This window comes from Ceratosolen solmsi, unplaced genomic scaffold, assembly GCF_000503995.2.
Source record: "Ceratosolen solmsi marchali unplaced genomic scaffold, CerSol_1.0 scaffold47, whole genome shotgun sequence".
Classification (NCBI taxonomy): domain Eukaryota; kingdom Metazoa; phylum Arthropoda; class Insecta; order Hymenoptera; family Agaonidae; genus Ceratosolen; species Ceratosolen solmsi.
The window spans coordinates 7,606,249-7,628,015 of NW_011948419.1; the positions used below are offsets into that span (position 1 = coordinate 7,606,249).

At 21.6% G+C, this 21,767-nt stretch overlaps 1 protein-coding gene across 1 annotated transcript; it reads right to left on the bottom strand.

Moving 5' to 3' along the window:
* Positions 1–862: 862 nt before the first annotated feature.
* su(f) (cleavage stimulation factor subunit su(f)) lies at positions 863–13,008 on the bottom strand. The gene is made up of 13 exons (XM_011497594.1): positions 12,818–13,008; positions 11,295–11,486; positions 11,176–11,208; positions 9,608–9,705; positions 9,383–9,536; positions 8,727–8,960; positions 4,544–4,927; positions 3,589–3,835; positions 3,416–3,485; positions 3,225–3,321; positions 2,895–3,153; positions 2,215–2,349; positions 863–1,132 (listed from the first exon to the last, which is right to left on the bottom strand). Exons 1-13 carry the CDS (start codon positions 12,842–12,844, stop codon positions 918–920), a joined length of 2,145 nt encoding a protein of 714 aa, XP_011495896.1. The 5' UTR covers positions 12,845–13,008; the 3' UTR covers positions 863–917.
* Positions 13,009–21,767: the final 8,759 nt, after the last annotated feature.

Genomic DNA, 21,767 nt, shown 5'->3' on the forward strand with positions numbered 1-21,767 from the left:
TTACAAAATAATAATCATTGGTAATATACTATTCACAATCCTATAAGTATATTATTACTAATTTTATAGTTTGAACAATTATTATTAATTTCACATTTATATATACAGAAGTATTAAAATCTTAAGCAGATTCATAAAACACAAAGAGTACATGGTACTCAAAACGTTAGTAGGTACACTCAATACGATAATCATTTATTTATATAATGCAAAGCATTAAATTGATTGACTGCATATCCAAAGAGTGAAAATGAATTAATTTTTTAATATTGCCTTCCTGTGACTGAGAAAACATTTAATCATTTAGCACTAGAAAAAATGTATTTGTACATAGTGATTTAATGTGATTTTTTTAATATTGGAGTGTTCCATTTTACAAGCTATATTATAAATGATTACTATTAAATCAAGATTCTTATAAGAATGAATTAAATATGAAATAATATATTTTTATTATTATTGATAACTGATTTTCAAAAATAATTTATGCATTGAATATATTTTTAAATTTATTTATACGTAATATATACGATTACTTCTTAAAAATTCTATTAAAAGAATTTTAAGATATCAAACATATGAAAAGTTTATTTTCCTTGTTATTTTTATTATTTTGTACATTTGCTAATTTTATTTTAATATACATTTCTATAGAAAAATAATAAATTTCGGTTTTTATTCAAATTTAAGCATCATCTTAATTCAATTATAAAAATATAAATATTTAAAAATTAAAAATTAAATTATTATAATCAATACCAATATTTGTTTCCAAAGTAAATATAACGAGTAATTAAAAAAAAGTTTCATATTAAAATAAGTATTTTTGCTAGTTTAAAAATACTTTTAAATTAAACAATGTTTAAAGCTATAATAACTTTTGATTTTAAATTTGAAGATTTTTATCAATTGATCATTTACTTTACACGCTTCTGTTGTCTCTGTCTGTAAATATCATTTACAGGTGGAGGTGGTAAATCTTCCTCTTCACTATCATCACCACCTAATCGAGTCCTTTTTCTTTTATTAATAATACTGTTACCATCAGCAGTTTCATCAACAATCCAATGAACTGATTTGGCTAGATCAAATAATTTTGTATCACAACCATTATCAGCTACTGGTAATGGTGCTAAAAAAAATTATTAAAAACTGTAATACAATTTTATATATGGTCATATATCTTTATAAAATATGAAATAACCGCATGAAAAATAAAAGCTCATGTTGATCACTTTAAAATTTCTGTATCAGTTTGTCCATAAATTTGTCCTTAATTTTGAATTTATTAACTAAAGTACAAATATTTATAACTGTTGTATTTTTATTTATAGCAGATAAATTTTTTATTTATAGCAGATTAATTTATCATAGTAATTCTACTTATATATAACTTAAATTTGAAATAAATCGTTAAAACACAAATAATTCAAAATTGTTTTATACTAGTTTATGTATATAATGAAAAATAAACGAATATATTCCATAGTTTTTAAGATTTTTACTTAAATAATTAAATATTTAAAACATCGTATTTATCAGCATTTTCTTAATAAGAGAAATTGTTTTATTTATCGTAATCATTTTTATTATAAAACTATGATTTAAAACTTAGAAAAATAGTTTGTTTAAAATTTATATAGAATTTAACATTGTTTACAAAACGATTTTTTATATATAAAAATATTCATTTGTGTATTAGTATTCTGAATTAACATCAGCTTTAATGAATCTGCTATACCGGTTGAGTATTATTTGAGGTTATAAAATATACTTCAATTTACATAAGCTTAAATTAAATTGAATTAGTTCTTTATAGTGAAATTATATTTTAAAAACATTCTAAAAATATATGGATAATTTATTTATATTTAAAAACAAATTCAAGATTTTTATGTAAAAAATTGTATATAACTATAATTTTTAATAGTTTTATTGTTTTAAGACTTGATGAATTTAACATATTCATGACCCATGTAAGTGCACATGTATGTAGGCTCATGCATGCAAGTACTACACAGAAAAATCTACGTTAATATATATTTTAAAAATAAAATCTTTAATATTAAATTATATTAAAGTTTAGTATTTAATACAAAATCGAAATATAAAACGAATCACTATAAAAAATTTGTGGATATTTTCATTTTCATTTATTTAAATGTATTTCAATCCATTTATTATTAATTAAGTATTTAATGAATGCATACAAACCATGATCAGGTAATTGAATTCGACCAAATACATCTACTAATAATTCAACTGAAACAAAAGGACCCCTAAAACATCCTGGTGGAGGTAATATTGTGCACAATTGCGCAGCTGCAGGAGGTAATGGAAATGATCCACCTTAACAATATACAACAGTTTCAGTTACTTATGCCTTTAAATTAATAATAAATTAGACAATTATATGTATTAATGCCTAATTATTTTAAAGTACAAAATTTAATTACAACTTCTAATATTACTGACAAAAGAAAAAGAAATGTTGGTATGAAAATGCTGAATCAATGAAGCCGTAAGTTTTAGACACTTATAAGATATACTTTTTAAGAAATTAAATATTTATTCAAATATATTTTTTCTAATTTTGGTAATGAGATCTTAATATTCATTTAAATTTTGGGTTTTGATAATATACTGGATTTAAAAACATGTGCATAATTAATAAATTGTTGCTAAATGTAATAAAATTTTATTTTAACAATTAAATATTAAGCATATAATTATAATGTGTACAACATTTAATCAATAAAATTAAATAAAAGTTTAGATATAAAAAAACATTAAAGAATATTATTTTATTTAATATATTTCTATTTCATCCACTACATTTTTAGACATTTAGTACCAGTATAATTTATTTTGATGTAAAAATATGACGAAATTACCTGGAACAGGATGTTCTCCTGGTAATGGATTAACCTTCGGTTTATATGGAATCATTTGTGATACATCTGGTCTTGGTAATGATGCTATAGCTTCTTCTGTATCTGGTGTTCGAGGTAGTATACAAGTTGCACTTCTACTAACACTTGATACTTCCATATAGCCAATTGATCTTAATTCCATTGGCGTGCAAGGATATAAATCTAAAAATTTATATCTATCAACTAGTTGTGCAGTTTCTTTACCTTCGAATTCTTTTATCTAAAATTTTAAATTCTTTATTAATAAAACTATATAGCATTTTAATATTTTAAAAAACAATCTGTATCAACCTTTTCTAATACTGCACTACGACGTTTCTCAACTTTTACGATACTAGCTAAGTCTCCAATATTTGATTCAAATTCTAAAAACCGATTCCATATATCACTATAAAAAATAAGTAACAAATATCAATTTTATTGTATTTCATAACTACAACAAATTTATTTAATAAATATAATACGGCTTTTTTAATACATACACAGATTTTTCAGGTTCCAAACTACCAGATGAAAGAACACGTTCGAATAATACTCTAGTGTTATTATCCTCTAAGAAACAAAAAAAATTTAAATACTTGAAAATAGAAAGAATCACAATTGTGATTCTTGTAATTAAATCAAAATTGTAAATAAAATTAAAAAAATAACATACCATTTAAATGCGATAAATAATCAATATAACAAAGAATGTAATCTGGATTGTCAGCAAATTTTTTTAAACCAAGTTCGAAAATTCGAAATGCTATATTTTTATCCTTAGTACAATAATATTCCATAAGAGCAGCAGCAACATACACATGATGCCTACATCTTTGATCCTCTCTAGCTCTTTTAAATACTGTTCTTGCCGACTTTATGCCTTCAGCTCTTCTGGCAAATTTCATATATTGAACGTAAGCCTAAAATAATTGGAAAAATAAATAATGGCTATAAGTTAAATTAGAACTAGACAATCGTTATTTATTGAATATATTATTAAAAATATCTTCACAATAAAATTAAATAAGAGTTAGAATATCATAAAACTTAAACGGATCCTTGATGAAAATGATAGCTTTTTTACATATTTAATTGAAAAATAATAAAATATGTTTTATTCGGAATATACTTGTAAATAAAAATATTTTTTAAATAAGTATAAATTGTTAAAAATTACATAATTATTTTATTTATTACAAAATTGTCTTAGATTTAAATAAATAGGATGATATGATCCTAATATTTCTATATAAGATATACAAAATAATGACTATTTTTCATTTATTCTTATAACTTGTGGTTGAAATGGACATATTTTTACTTCATATATATTAATAATTTACTTGCTCTATATAAATTAAAGCTATAGATACATTAAACTTTTGGTTATTTAAAAATATATTGTAATAATAATTTCCAAAATTTTATGATGAAATTTAATACTTTTGAAATGCATTGGTATTAATAGTTATTTATTAATAGTTTTTTTCTTAAATTTTTGCTTAGTTTATACAATTATAAAATTACATGTTACTCAAGATTTCTAAATTAAAAAATTTACTTCCAAAGAATTATTATTATTTTTCCGGTAGATGGCTTTATAAAATATTCGTAAAACCGATACTTACCAGAGTAGGATCAATATCTGATATGTCGAGGAACTTCTGATATATTTGATGCACTTTCTCGTATTTAACTCGACCTTCTTCGAAATCTGCGTGCGCAAAATACAACAACATATTTTTCGACAAGAGGGTATTAGTAGCACGTTCAAACATAGTAGCGGCCTCATCGCTCAAATTTTTTGCTGCATTAACATCACCCTTCTCAGTGAGGATCTTAGAGCTAAGTTCGAGGAAATGAGCGGCTTGGTGCCAAACAGCAGGATGATGCCCGAGGCACAGCAAGCACTGCTCAATTGCAAACATGACTCTACGAGCGACCAGCGACGTATCCTCCGTTCTCAAAGGATTGCCACGTTCCCAAGCTATATATTTTTTCCATAGCTCAACCTAAAATTATTTAATTTATCTTTAAACAAACAAGCAATTATTACAATATTTCCAGCCCTCTTTATCTTTAAGTACATTGACTTTTTACGTGTTTTTTTATTTCAACATGTATATTCCAATTATATTTTTAGGTATGAGCCGCGATGTAAGCAAATCGAGACGCAGAGTCGATACTACAAAATTATTAGACTGATCTTTATACTCCAGTCATCAATTCGAAGATTTCTATAGAAATCTATTTATTGATCTTTCTTTTATCATTAATTATTAATTATAACACAAAATACAGATTTTATAGTTTCCGTAATACTTGATTTAATAGTTAACTTATCATAAATTATTTGTTTCCTAAATTAACACATAATTTAATCAAATAAATACTTTATCCAATCAAATTAATAATAATTATTAACCTGTAATAAATCTTTTACCTTAAATAAAACTGATGAATTACAATTTCATTAAACCGATTTATAAATTTAATAAGATAAACATAGTATTGATAATCGAAAATTTATGTATACATTATTTGATCGATATTACCTTTCATTATTTACTATTTAATAATGGTTATTTATTAATATTCACGTTTTATATTTTTTATTTTACTTTGATAATTATTTAGTGGAATATCCGGTTTATATAATTATTATATTAATAATATAATAATATAATATTACAAAATGGGAGGCTTTTCAGACACAACAGGTTTAAATATAAAAATATTACTCCATTTTGAGTACGAGTCATATAATAATTAAAAAAAATGAAAGAATACTAAGAAACTAACATATTTATTTACACAAGTTTTTTAATATAAAATAATTAAAATAATAAAATATTTTTTATATTAAACATTATACTTTGACTATTAAATAAAAAATTGATTACTATATAAAAATATATATCCAATGACGTCCTTGGGTTCTAGAATTTTTTAATATCTTTAATATCATTACGAATTTTTTCTGGACTAAAGTCATTAAAACATGTAATCGATATTATAAAAAGAATATTTTATTTTAAACCTTTCAATTTATTGAATTTATCTGTGAACAATGAAATTATTAAAACAAACTAATTAAATTAAAAACAATTAATAATATGTAAACTTTCGAATATCTGCATTTTCCTCATTTATATATCAGATTATAATATTCTTACTATATACATTTATTAAAATTCACATGGAATAAATCAATAGTAAATATAATGCATGAAGTACATTTTATGCAATCAAAACATAAATAAATAAATATAAAATTTGAAAGGTGCTTAATTTAATTATTAGAGAAAAAGGAATATATTTAATACAGTTTAATAAGAAAATATTATAATTCCAACATAATGAAAATTTCCCTCATTTTCTATTAAGTGATTTGACGATAATCTATAAAATATATCGAGGTTATTACATATCAAATAATGAAGAAAATGTTTTAACATTTACAATTGCAATTTATATATTACTAATTTTTAAATGTAAAGCCATCAAATAATAAGATAGTTTTTACTTTACTAACCGTTGTATTAACTAGAAAAATTATGAATCTTATTAAATGCAAAATATTATTGAAGAACATTCATTATCTCAAGATTCGTGTCATACACATCAGAGATGATGTAGTTTCAAAATCAAGATACGAGTGAACGTGATATATTTGAAAATATTCTATAAAATATACTTACAAATATTTAATTTTATTATAATGTAACTTTATGTAACCAAATTTATGATGAAAAAATCAGTTCGATTTTTTTTGTTTAAATATAAAGATAAAATTTATATTCTCAATTACTGAAATTATGTTATATTGAAGTAAAAAATTTTTGTAATTAATACAAGTTTACTTTTATTTATTACTTTTTGTTTTTAAAAAAGGAATCGATTGTATATAAAATGAAGACATTTCATTTTAAAAACACAAAAATCAATAATTTTTCAATTTGTTTTCTGCAATATTTTTTATAATTACTATTATAAATAATAAAATTATTTTCAAACCCATTATTAGTTTTAAATTAAATTTTTTATTTATGCTTACAACTTAATTGAAAATTTTAAATAAAAATAGAGTAAAAAATTAACAAAAAAAAATTTAAGTTATTTACTTTAGAAAACGATTGAAAATAAAATTATACATTGAAGATTAATTATATCGATTATCAAAGATATATTTTATATTAAGTTTAATAGATGAATATTTATGACAAGAAAAGTATTCATAAACGGTCTGTACAAATTTTTAATTAAATACCATAGCTGTAATATAAGTTATTTATTTTGAGTTTTGTACAAATTTGAAACTTTGAAACCAAGATCAAATTTAATAATTTGATGTTTGAAGAAATTAGTATAGTATATTTGTTTGTTATAATAGATTCTCATATCATGTCTATTTAATTACTATTATACGATCAACAGCGTACAAAAGTTTTTTCCTTTTTGCCAAAGTCTTTTACTGAAAAATTATGAGATTTTGGGTATTAGTTATTTTGTGATAATCTATACGTAACTTAAAATAAAATACGAATTTTCATTTATTTTACTAAAATATAAGCAAATTTAACCATAAAGTATTTCTACTTCATTATTACAAGTTTTATATAATATAATAAAATATCTAAAATAAAAGATAAAGTTTAGGTTTTTATGTAAGTAAATAAAAATAACATATTGTATTTGCATTGTATTAATGACAAATATGAACTTTTAATAACATTTAATACCAAATAACAAATCCCAGAATTAAAAATATAATATAATATATTTTTAAATTAATTTCGATAAAAAATAAAGAATATATTATAATATTAATAAAATCAAGTTTATGTTTTTAATGATATATTTTTAATATATTAGTAGTATAGGGTAACTATTCAAGTCTATAACAGAACATAAGGATAATTAATATTAACAATATCTAATTTTTTAGTATAAGGAGAAAAAATTTAATTATTTCGTCTATACCTTTTAGCAATGTTTTACATCTTTTTTCAACTTAAGGCTTTTCAACTTTCAGTATAAGTATTCTAAAAAAATTAGTAATTGCTTTAAAATTTGACTAAAGTTTTGCATAGAATTTAAATAAAATAGTTTTTAGTTCTTTATAAGATTTTTTTAAAAATATATTTTTCTAAGTAACATAAGTTATACAAAAATTTAAATAAGCAAATGATCGAAGAAACATTGTTGTTAAAATTTTCAAATAAATCGTTTGATAAATGAGGAAATATTTTATATAAGATTTTGAAAAAATCTAAATTGTTCTAATAGAAAAACGAGATATATAATATTGCATGGACATAAGGGTAAATAATAATAAAATGAAGATCAGACGATAATCTAAGCATTATCTAAAAAAATATGTAAGATTCAGATAAACGTCAATTTTTATAGGATACTGATAGATCAAATCTTACTTTTAAAGTAATGTGAATTAAGTTTCAATTTTTATTTCTGATCAATTTTAAGGGTATCAGAAATATTGAAATCCATGTTAAAAGAAGACACTTTACAACTGGTTTATAAAGTTGTTATAAAAATGTTTGTTAGTACAGTTTAGACATTTTAAAAATATCTAAAATTTTAAAAAGGCTAATTTTTCATAAATAATTTTTTTTGTTAAGTAACTATTACAGTATAACAAACCAATATACATTTAAGTTTTAATTTAATTTTTTATTTTATATAATACACAGATAAAATTAAGTTATGATATAGAATAAGAGATATAGAGTGGATCATTTTTATTAAACATTGAATAAATGAAATGAATGAAGCAAAGAGTTTAATTACTTGTTTAATTTCTTCCGGATGACCAGTTGGAGGTACACTTGGTGCACTTCTATTCAGGCCTCTTGTTACTGCTTCCAATTCTTTTGCAACTCTTCTTGCATTCATATAATCCCTAGATCGCTCAATTGCCATTTTTTCTGCAATAATAGGATTAATGTTTTGCTCGAAAGACATATAATCTTTCCATAATTGTTCCATGTTGATCATAGGATTCACAACGCCACGTTGATAAACCTAGTTATTTGTATTTAAACTTTGTTACTTATTTGTACGTTTTAAAATTTTAAATAAAAACTCGTAGTTTAAATGTTAAAAGGTCTACAAATTTTTTGCTTATAATTTTTCTAAATTCATTTTAGTAAAGTATGCCGTAATATAAACATATAAATTGATTATTTTAGTTCTTATATTAAGAGTTGCATTATTTTCAATGAACTTTTTGTATTTTAAAAAATATTCAAAAATCGTTTTTAGAATTAGAATACCATAATCTAATGCAGTTTTAAACTACTTTAAATGTAAATGTTAAATTTATGACTATCTTAATTACAAATTTTGTTTAGTCATTTCCATTGCTAGTATTATATTCATAATAAAAATGTAATAGATTATTTATTTTAAATAGTTATTGACTTAGCTTTTAAATGTAATCTTACCTTGCGTACAGCACTAATTCTTTGGTTTTCAGCATAAGAACCCACAGCCTCTACACTTTTCAAAAATACCACATAATCATTCCATATACTGTAAGAATGAATATCCATTCCAATCTTATCTAATGCAAAATCATATGCTTGTGCCATTTTTTCTCTGTGAAAATTATTAAAAAAATTTCATTTAGTGTCATTACAAAATTATTTATTCTGTATACTTTTACTCACTTATATGTAGCAAGACTTGCTTTAGTTTCTTTAACATAAGATAGATATAATTTCCATAGTTCAATATTTAAGATTTTCATGAGACACCGCTGAAAAAGCTGTTAAACAAAAAAAAAAAAAAAAAACTCATTTTATAATTATAGCAATACAGTTGGAGAAATTTCTCCAACTATGAAACAAAATTTTTGTTACCACCTACTTACTCTTCAAAAAGAGGCAAATATATACTATAATACTTTCCAATAAATATGTAATTTGTGTTTAAACACTACATGCTTAAGAAATTAAGCAGTTCGCACGCGACAATCCGATTATTTCTTTTCATTTCACTAACTTATATTTGAAAAAAATATTTATATTCGTGAAGTTGGGTAAGTAAAAATGAACCAATACATCTTTGCAAATGGTTTATTGGCAGACATATAAATTGTTATTGTTGATTTGAAAGCATTTGTATAAATATTTGAATTCCAATATGTTTTAAAATAAAAATTATTTTATTTAAAAATTTTTATACGTTTTTAATATGGGTAACAAGTCATAATATTAAAGAAAAACTGAGACTGCGAAACAACATAAGATGAGATCATCGTACTTTTATAATATAAATAAGTTTTATATATTGTCAATTAAACATAAAATTATATAAAAATGTAACGATGAATCATTTTATGCTACTTCTAAAAAGGATTATATTTTCTAATGGGTAAAATTTTCAAGGACAGGTTTTATAATAATAACAAGTCTTGTATAGATGACAATCTGCATTAGACATTATAGTTTTCAACATCGAAAATTTTTTTTCTGCTGGTGCAATTTTCAATAGTATATCGGAAGTACTGAAGACAAGTATTGAGCAAAAATTATAAGTAAATAAACTCAGGAAGGAATATAAGGCTACTATGTTCAGAAGGTTATTTTCCTCTTACAGTTTTGACTTTTACTTTTTTTATATGATGAAAATTTAATTTAAATTGCTTGTAGAAGCATTAATTATACAAATTGGTATAAAAAGAAAACTACCTCCCAAACATTGTATCAGCATAATAATCGATCAATGAAATAAGTGCTTTGTTGTGAAGATAAAGCTTTTTATTCACTTCACATAATTTGTAAAGTGTTATGTCACATTTCACACTGTTTTAATAATATATGCTTTACTTTTGATTTATATCACTTTTCAAATAATTTACTTATTATATTAAACTATAATCGCTTCATAATATAAGTATATAAAAACCAAAGAAGGGATATGTTGAATTATAATTAAGTAAAATGAAAAAGGACTTCAAAATTATAAGTATATTCATATTCACATAACAACTGAATATAGTACTTTTAATAAATTAATTGAATATAACAAAATAATCTATAAATAGAATGTATTATTTTATAGAAAAATAAAAATTTTATACTTTATGCAAAATATTATTCTAATAACTATATTTAATATCTAAAGTATCCATAAAAATACTTTTTCATTTTTCATTATCTTTCTATAATACATTTTTTTAGTATCAAACCTCTCATAATAGTATGTAGAACTAAAAAACTCTGCATAAACATACCTTTTCCACTTTTTCAAAGTTGCGCATTTTCATCTGAAAAAGAAAAAGAAATAAATGAATTATATAATTACTTAAATTACATAAAATAAAGATATATTTTCATTTAAATCAAGGATTACCTCTTGTTCAATATAAATTTTCCAATAACGACCTGCCAATGGAAAGACAGACACAAGTTTTTCAAAAATCGGTCGTACTTCTATAATTGGTCTGTTTTGTGCTTCTCTTATAAGTAGACTCCATGCTTCAAGATCATAAGGAGATTCATTGATAGTCTTTTGTGCACGCTGTAATTTTTCATTGCCCCAATCCTGTAAATTTTAATTTGAATAATTCTTTAGATATATAATTGAATTTGGTATAATTTAAAATAATATATTAGTAAGTTTAATAATGCTTATGTTCAATTATGGAACTATATATGTATCTTATAGTTTTTAAAAATATATTTTTAATACAAAATAAAAAGAAAAAACTATTAAATTTAAATATTAATACTAGTAATTCAATTATTTTAACTTTGTTATATTGATATAATTCGTTGAAGTTTAATTTGAATTTTTTATTGTATTATTTATTGAAGTGAACTTTTAATACAATTAATAGAAACTATTAATATATCATATAAAATATTTTCTAAACCGATTGCTCATGTTAATTAAATTATAATTAGGGAATAATTTCACCAACCCTGATTTAGCAAAATATATACTAATTGATATATAACATTAAGTCAAAATAATAATGAATAACATTCTCTATCTTCCTCAAATTTTAATTACAAATCAAATAATGAAAATTTATTTTGTATTGTACAGAATAAATATTTTTAAAGAATTATAACATTTAGCATATTTACAAGATACACAAAAATATCTGCTTTCAAACTCAAAAATTAATTCTAATTGTTATTAAAATAAATTATTGTAAATAATGACACTAATTTTATGTCAAAAAAACTAATAAAACTACTTTATTTAGATATTGAATAAAAAGAATACATTGACCATGAAAAGATCATAATTTTATTTACAATATTGGAGAAAAAAATTTGTATTAAACTTGTATTTTTTAATATATCAAATATCTTATAAATATTATCAATAAATTTTTGGTTATAAATACTTTTAAATTCAAACAATAAAACAAACATAATACTTATAATATAATGAAACCATTTCACATTAAATACAAATATGTTTATTAATTTCATTATAAATTATCTTGCATAATTTGAAAGTGATGCTAATTTATAAATTTTATTTAATTGTTTTAAAGCTGATTCATAAAAAGTATCTACAATATTGGATAGCTAATTAACATCGTAGATTGTATATGTTTGAAAGCACAGTATAATGGAACATATACACATTGTTTGAGGCATAAATTGAAGCCCTAGTAATATATTCACATATTGTTTGATATTTAATATAATCATATATATAAAGTCATTAAAAGATATTTAGTTTTGGTTCCTTTGGTTTTATTATAATTAAATTATACACATATAAAATGAAGTAAATCATATAAAACTTATTAATAATTATTTCAAGAATACTATAACTGGATTAATATTTTAATAAAGAATTGCATATTTAGTTAAATGTAAGAAAATTAGTTTATAGCAAGTAAAAGAAAATACCACAAAATGTGCAAACTCCACATCCATCTTGATTTTGGAAATATATATCGATATTAATTTTTCAATAAACTGAGAAATAACTTGAATTTAGGTATAGCAATTAGCGTTGTTAGAATAAATCCGCCATATTAAATAATAAAGATGAGTCAAGAAAGACTAACGCTTGAAGGTACGCACGCACGCACGATAAATCGAACCGAACCGAACATGCGCATTGTGTCTACCTATTGGTTTTCGAATTTTCACTATTCCAACCAAAAATATCTAGGAACTTGTTGAAAAATACAAATTTATATTGCATTTTAAATATTTTCGTCACTATATTAAAATTTAAGGAATCTGTGTTTAAATTAGTCAAAAATTTTCAACTTTTATAAATAAAATTTGGAAACAAATTTTTTTTTTGTCACTGTTATAAACAAATATTTATAACATAATTTGTATAAGTTCGAATAAGGTTGCATTTAAATGTAACCATTCAGAATTAATTGTTATAACAATTTCATGAAAGAAATTAAATAACATATGGTAATTTTTATTTGACATATTGCATATTACTTAAAAGTTAGCTGAACGTTATTAGATTTTATTTGTTGCTAAATATAATTATACTGTACAAGCCTTGCAATCACAAGATACAATTCACTCATATAAGAGTAATTACTTATTAATCCAATTTGAGGTTAAGTTTACTTTGAAACAGTTGTATATAAAAAAATTTAAAAATAAATAATTTATAATTAGCATTATGTTTATATATATATATATATATATATATATATATATATATATATATATATATATATGTATATATGTATATACAAAAATGCGTATATTATAAAAAATAAATACTTACAAAATGGTCGTTTTCTAACATGATTCACGTATTCTCTATCGAGTTTAACGTAGGGAAATGAGTTCCGGGTATATTCAATGATGTTTAAAATGTTATACTAATTGATGAGTTACGTATATTATTTCATGTAAGTAACAAACATTAACAAAATGACTTCATTTATTTTACCTTTTAATGGTATATAACTATGCAATACATACTCGCGGTTAAAAATGTGATATCAACTACACATTCTGTGTTTAATTTTGATTAAAATATGGCTGCTCGAACAAGCGCAACTGAAAGATGAAAGAAAAAATGAAGGTTACTACTACCTGCTTTATTTTACTTTCTGTCAATATTTAATTGCTAATAGGTAGAGGGGGAAGTGATCCGTATATCCTAATTCCTATAGTTGTACAAGCACGTTATACAATTATTGTGAAGTTAACGGTTAGCAACATCATTGCTTTAGGCAAAATTTTAAAGTTTATATTATTATTGTTTTAATGATTCTTATTTTTCTTTCAATAATATACAAAATTTTTTTCATATATTAAAACAGCATATTATAAGGCTTAAATAGCAAATATAAAATAATCGGTATTTTATGGATATAAACTATTATTTATTTCAAATTTTCTTTAAATATTTCTACATAATTTATAAGCTAATATATAATAATGTATTTTTACAAGCTAACTAATGCTTTCAAATTACTTAAAAACAAATTGTTTTTATATTTTATATCGAAATCGTAAGATGAGGTAAATAATGAATTGAATACAATGTTTTTCAAAAGTTTCTATGATATAAATAATGAAATATTTATTGATAAAAAAAATAATACTTCATGGCGTAAATAAATGAATATAATTTAATCTAAACAGTATATAAAAGAAACACATAATAAATAACATTTTATATAATTTTATTATCTTGTAAATCATTATTTCATTAATTTAAATATATGTGAAAGAATTAGATTTCATAATTTGTAAATATTTAACATTAATGCAAATAAATATATGCAAATGTTTTGTAAATACTAGTAATAAATTGTTTTAATTTTACTTTTTCATCCTTAGTATTTAAGTCAATAATTTTAAATTTATATATTCTTGTTTCATATTCATACATTTATGTAATTTATAATGCATCAACTTCATTAGTCAATCCAAGTATTGTTATATTTTTATCAGTTTATGTATAATCGAGGGAAACTTTAATTTGAGAAGACCCCCGATGAACAGAATTTAATAAACGTACATTATTAGACACACGACAACTATCTATTTATCCAGTCAAGTCATTATATTTATAAGTTTTATTGTTTTATACATTATCATCGATAAGTTTTCAAACGGTAGGAAATACAAATATTTATTATTTTTAAAAATTGATGAATAATTATTGATCAATAACCAATATTAGTGATATTTATGTTTTGATGGATAATATAAAAAAAAACTTATAATTCAATAGGAAGTGCATATTTCTATAAAATATTAATTTAAGTCTATTAATTTATATAAAAGTATATTAACCGAAGTACTATAGGAACAATTTTTTATTCATATTTATATTAAAAAAAAAAAAAAATTTAAACCCGAATATAAATATGTATTGATACATAAATATCAAATCAATTACGTAATATAAAGGTTGTTTTACTACACTGTGTTCCAATATATGCAATAAATAATAAATTAGTAATATGGATTTTTAAAACACGTCTTATAATAATAAAAATTGAATATTTTATAATATTTGTCATTTTGTATCAAATGATAAATAATTATAATAAAAATAAGACTATAAGGAGGAGACCTATAAGGAGTGATTTATTAAAAGAAATTATTATTTAACAGATTGTCTCAAATTGCATAAATACTTGAATATTTTAAGGACTATATATCTGAATTCATAAAAACGAAATATTTTACATCGTTTTAGACACATACATATTAATTTTTCAAACCACATATATTTTGTAATCAAATATTTTCATTGTTTATAAGTGGAAGATTTCATTAATAATATATTGCTTTTTGCAAAATTATCATTTTAGGTTTAAATCAAATGCTGTACTTATAAATTGATTATTGGTTAATTTCAAAGTATAAACTTTTATTATAACATGTTAAAAGAGAAAATAAGATAAGATTATATTTATATATAATTTTTTAACACAATTAGAAATAAAATGAAGTATTGATGATCGTTATATGTAGTTATAACTGATAATAATATGTAAATCCAATCAACGGCATCTACACATATTCTGTTCCCTTGCGCCTAAAACTTTCATATTTAAATATATACGTAAGATTTTGATAATTTTTGTAAATTATGGATGTATTCTCTATTTTAATAGGTTTTCATTTCATTACAGTTTCATCGTATTGGATATTTTAGTCATAGAATAATCGTTGTTATTGTAAACATAGATTTTCACAAAAAGATTTGTTATTTAACAAATTAAAAATTAATAAGTGAAATAATTTTTAAATAAATTTTTCTTATAATATACAATAGTGTAATTATGTCTTGTTTTTTTAGATTTATTAAATGTATAAATTTATATTATATTTTTAATACTTAAACAAAAATTTAATCGAATGAAAACCATGGAAGTTAAATGTAGTTACTTAAAAAAAAATTATGCTGCTTCCACATCAATTAGATTGTTTTTAAATTTGTTTTTAATAAAGTTATCAATTTCATTGTTCATTTTTTTTAATAGACGTTACTTTACAAAATGTTATAAGCATTGTGCATAAATTGATTATTTATTTGTTTCATAAATTTTGAAATGTTTTTAATACTGATATAGCAAAGTAATTAGTATACCGATAGCAGCAGATTCATATGCATGAAAAATCTATTTAATATCATTAATGCTCTGGTAATATTTAATAATGTCAAAATATATGTCTTATATTTATTCATCAATTGCATATTAATACGAGACTCTTGCTTTAAAAACTTTGCTGTTTTTTTTATTACGTGCATCTAACAGGTGTGCATGCACATGTACACAGTCAGATAAAATTTAAATATTTTGATGGTTAAAGAATGAAAGCATGAAAATAACCTTAATGTATTGATGGAGTAATACGTAATTTAATCGGAGATTGATTTGATAAAAAAAATAGAGATAAATAATAAATTTTTCGATGCTATATATGTGACGCCAAAGTTACAGATAAATAAATCACTTTAATACATTTTCTTTATGATACAGCAATACAACTCTTTCTTTCTCCTTCATTTGATCACAAGTTTTCTTGGATTTTCCTGATTAAACTTCTACTTTGTATAAGTTTGCCTTATAGTTGCTCCTTAGAAGATTCACATTTGCTTTATTCTTTTGATGCTTCTGTATTACTGATATCATAATAATTAGTCGGTTATTGTTCTTCTCTTCATCTTTTTTTGTCCAGCTTTTCTCTTTTTCGAGAAATAAAGGATACTCATCATTGACTAGCGAGTATCTTATCCTTACATAATATAACATTTTAATTTCATACATAGTTTTAATGTATTGTAAATTACGGTCTTATTACGTGGTGCATATTATTATTATTATTATTATACTGCAGTTACATACCAAAATTGAATTTCAATCGCTCAATTTTTGCATGTTCTATCGGCTTAAGGAGTAAATTAAATTGATTAGTAGAACTGTATTATTTTTGTATTATTATTATGAAAACCCTTAAGTAAATATTAAAAAATAATTATTAAATAGAATCAATTAAGAATAATATTTATCAACGGTGATATCGATTTATAATACCGCTCTATTTATATAAAATAATTTTCAGCGCTTTCTAATAGTTTTTAAAGAAGGTTACTCTTTCAAAATAAGTTTCTTTCCTGAGGAATTCAAATATCTAATTATTATTTTAAATTTAATTCTCTAACCTTATTAAAGCAATTAATTTTGCTAAAAAAACTAATTGATATCAATATTTACCATAATAAATAATAATTCAGATATAAAAATGTAATTTTCTAAAAATTAGATTAAAGTATCTATTTAAATACTATGAGTACTTCATTTAAAAAAATATACAATTAAAAACTCAGTAATAATGTTTCATCACTTTCTTAAATGTTTATGAATATATTTTACACATATGTTACAGTTTAGATTTAGTTACGTCCATTCTTCGATTACTATTTTTTATTTCGTATGTCTATAAAAATTTGAATTGTTAAAATAGTTAAACATAATTATATACGTATATTCGTGTACATTTCATGGATATATCTATACAATTACAAGCAAAAAGGTAAGATTTTATTAAATTTTGAAGATACTAAAGAAATTTTTTTGGGATTATTTTCAGTTTGATTCTAAGCTTTTAATTGTTAATAAAATATAAATATAAAACCCAAACGAAAATAGAAAGATTTAAGAATATTTGGAACATAGCCTTTAGATATAGTAAATTAATTGTTTGTTTGGCCGTAGGCTTTGCCATTTTCTACATATTTTTCTTTGATCATGTTTATATACAATATTTTAATTAAATTGTAAATATTAAATTTATTATATCTCATATACCTACTTAAATTATATTTGTACATAATTTGCTCAATATATTAATTCGACTAATATAGATTTTTTTATAAGCTTGTATAAGTTTATTACATATTACACATTGATACTATACTTAATTTTTTAATTAAAATATGTAAAATAATAAATTGTATATAATATATAATTTTATATAATGAACGTACATATAATACTAATAAATAATAAATATATTTGAAACATTTTATTTTTAGATTTGATCACATATTTAGAATTTTGTTTTTAAAATTAAAATTTGTCATCTAAATTTATTTTATCTATTTTATACCTTAGTTTATAATTTTGTTATTTAAACGTGTACTAATTATTATTTCATTATCGTTTACCCGTATTTTAGATATAATTATTATACGATTGTCTTTATATTTCATTCTAATTTTGTTCCATTACATCATTTTCCTTTTTCATTAACTTATTTTTGTACGTTAATAATGTTATATTATTATACAGTATAAAATAAATTATTTTATGATATTATCGAAGAAATTAGTATTAAACTAAAGAAGTTAAAAGCATAGAATATAACAACGCTATGTTAATAATGTCAAAATCATTAAATTATTTGCATATTATTAATTTTTAGATGTATAGATATATGAATGTATAGTATTGTACAGAATATTTTTAAATATTCAAATAATAAAACACATCGAATTATAATTTTGATTAATTTTGATTTTTGTTAATACTTTAGCAATTTTATTTTGATATTATTTATTTAATTTATTATGAAATAGTTAACCGGATAAAGAAAATAATAAACTAAATCAATCATATTAGGAAAATTAGGAATTTATATCAGTTAAATTAGGAATATTCTAGAGCTTGATGCGTTTTTTCTTAGTTAAGACGCTTGTTAATGTGCTATCTGTATTCAATCATTGGATGAGAAAATCTATAAATACGTAACATTTTTTAGGAAATCTTTTTATAGTAAATTGTTATTTAACTTTTGTATAAGCATGTGTATGTGTATTGAGATCTATTATAAAGGTATGCAAATATATATACATATGTATAAAGAATATTAAAATATTAAAATAAAATTCTGAAGAATATTAAATTTTTTTTAATACAGTCACATTATGACATTAATCAAAGTGTAAGATGTGATATATAGACTTGTATATTATAATTTTTTTATATATATTTTATTATTTTTGCACTTAATAGTATATGTAAGATTTTTCATTTCTTTTAATTATACATATTTAATTGTCTTTTTATACTAGGTATATTTTAATTACATTAAAAATGAAATTTTTAACTGTAAATCGTTTTTTTATTATTGTAATTATATTTTTAAAAAGCTTATTAATAGAATAATTGTTAATTAATACTTAAATTAATTCGAATAATTTTAGTACTTAATGTTAATTCGGCAATATTTACCTATATATATTACATGGGATTTTTATTAATTAGAATAAAATATTAATTTTTTAAATTACATAATTTATATTGTAATAATACATTTATCATATATACATTGTATATAAAAATTATTAAATTTTAATACAATTTTTATAAATACTATTATTAACTTTGTTGCGATGTAATTTACTTTATATGCAAAATAAATTAACCTTATGTTTATTTTCTTAACAAACTATTAAATGTAGATAATAATATAGAATAAATTATGTAATTAAAAATATATATATAATCTAAGATTTGCGTTATTTAAGTTAGTATATGGAGAAAATATACTTTGATTCCCTTAACTTCCTGCTTGATATCTGACTAAGGTTATGCTTGTTAAGTTTATGAAGCCAATACGTATGATTAACCGTGCGCTCCAAGAGGCATTTTTAATCCAGATTATAATTTGTAACAAACCAATTTTCAAATTAGGATTTCAGTATGCACAAGTATTTCTGTTATCCTTGTATCTTATACATCCGTGTTTATGGAGGTAGTATTTTTTCTTAGTGTCAAACAAATGTTTTCTTTCCTTTCTACCCGTAATTAATATCGCCTGCATTCTCTAATGTAGATGAAGAGTTGAAATATGGTGAAGGGGATCAAGTCATTAAGGAAACGATGTATCGCTGAATATGCTTTATATAATACATGCTTTAATAGGTAAAAAATTAAGTATGCAGGAAATATTTATCTTCAATATATAGGAATAATTACGATATTTCTAATTTGCAAATAGCGAAATATTTTTAGACTATTTAAATACAATGAAATAAATTCAATGGCCAAAAGAAAATATGTCGCGGGCAGAAGTAATTATCGGCACAATTGGAGTAGGAGATAAATGTATGATTTAATTAGAAATATACGAAAATAAACACCGAACACTTGACTTTTTTAAAATGAAGTTTAATATTCATTAATTTATTATTTTGTTTATTCGATTTTCTTCATATCTCAGTATTGATATAAAACTGAATTGTATGACACGTATAAAAAAATTAATAAATACCGCGAAATTCATAGAACAGTTTATTTAGTTATTAATAAAATAGTATATCTATAAATGGTTAAATATTCGATCAAAAATAAACAAAAGAATAATACAGTTCTTTGTAATTGATTGTACAATATTTTTGCAGTAGAGAAATTTTACAGAGTAAGATAGTATGGCATCAGCCATGCAATATTCTAATAGTATTTACTATACTGATTATGGTAGTTTAATCTTATTCTTTTTCCAGTCCACCATTAAAACGACAAAATAAATTGATAATGAATAGTCATTGGTGATGGAAAGCTATTTATGTACAAGCTATTTTGTGAATAGCAAAATATAATTATGCTGTTTTAGTACGATATTAATTTGTATTTATTTTATAAGTTTTAAGTCACATTTGATATGAATTAATTCTCTGTTATATTAATATAAATGTAATATTTCTTCTTTGAAAATATTGAAAAATAATAGAATATTTTAAAATAGAACTACAAAATTTGTTCGTAATAAATTTGTTGTTAATACAGGGTGTTTTAATTTAATGATTATATATATATATAGAGAGAGAGAGAGAGAGAGAGAGGAGTTGAGGTTCAATACGAGGAATAAAAAAAAATCTGATATTTTTTGTTTTCTCATTTTATGTTCCAAGTGTATTTCAGTTTGAATCTCATTATTAGGGGTCTACCGTATTACTTTAAAACTTCTATTACAAATGATATTTATTTTTTACATTATTTGAATATAGTATTTAGATGGATGTTATAAAAATGTAAGCACGATCAAAAGTTTATTACGTAATAACAATTTAATATACAGTCAGCGATACGAACTTTCTTTTAAAGTGGAATGAACATATTTTTAGATATTTGTAGTAGTAATAGTAACATAAATTGTAGTCATTTATAGACCAAAACTTCATGTTTGGTTAATATTAGATTTTATAAATTGTTCATCTATTTTTATACTAAGAACATAAGAAATATGTATTCGGCATTCAATCATTTTGAACAATTTTGATTATATGTTTGTACTTTTGTATAAAAAAAAATAAAAATTTTGTAGAATGTAAAATAGAATGTAT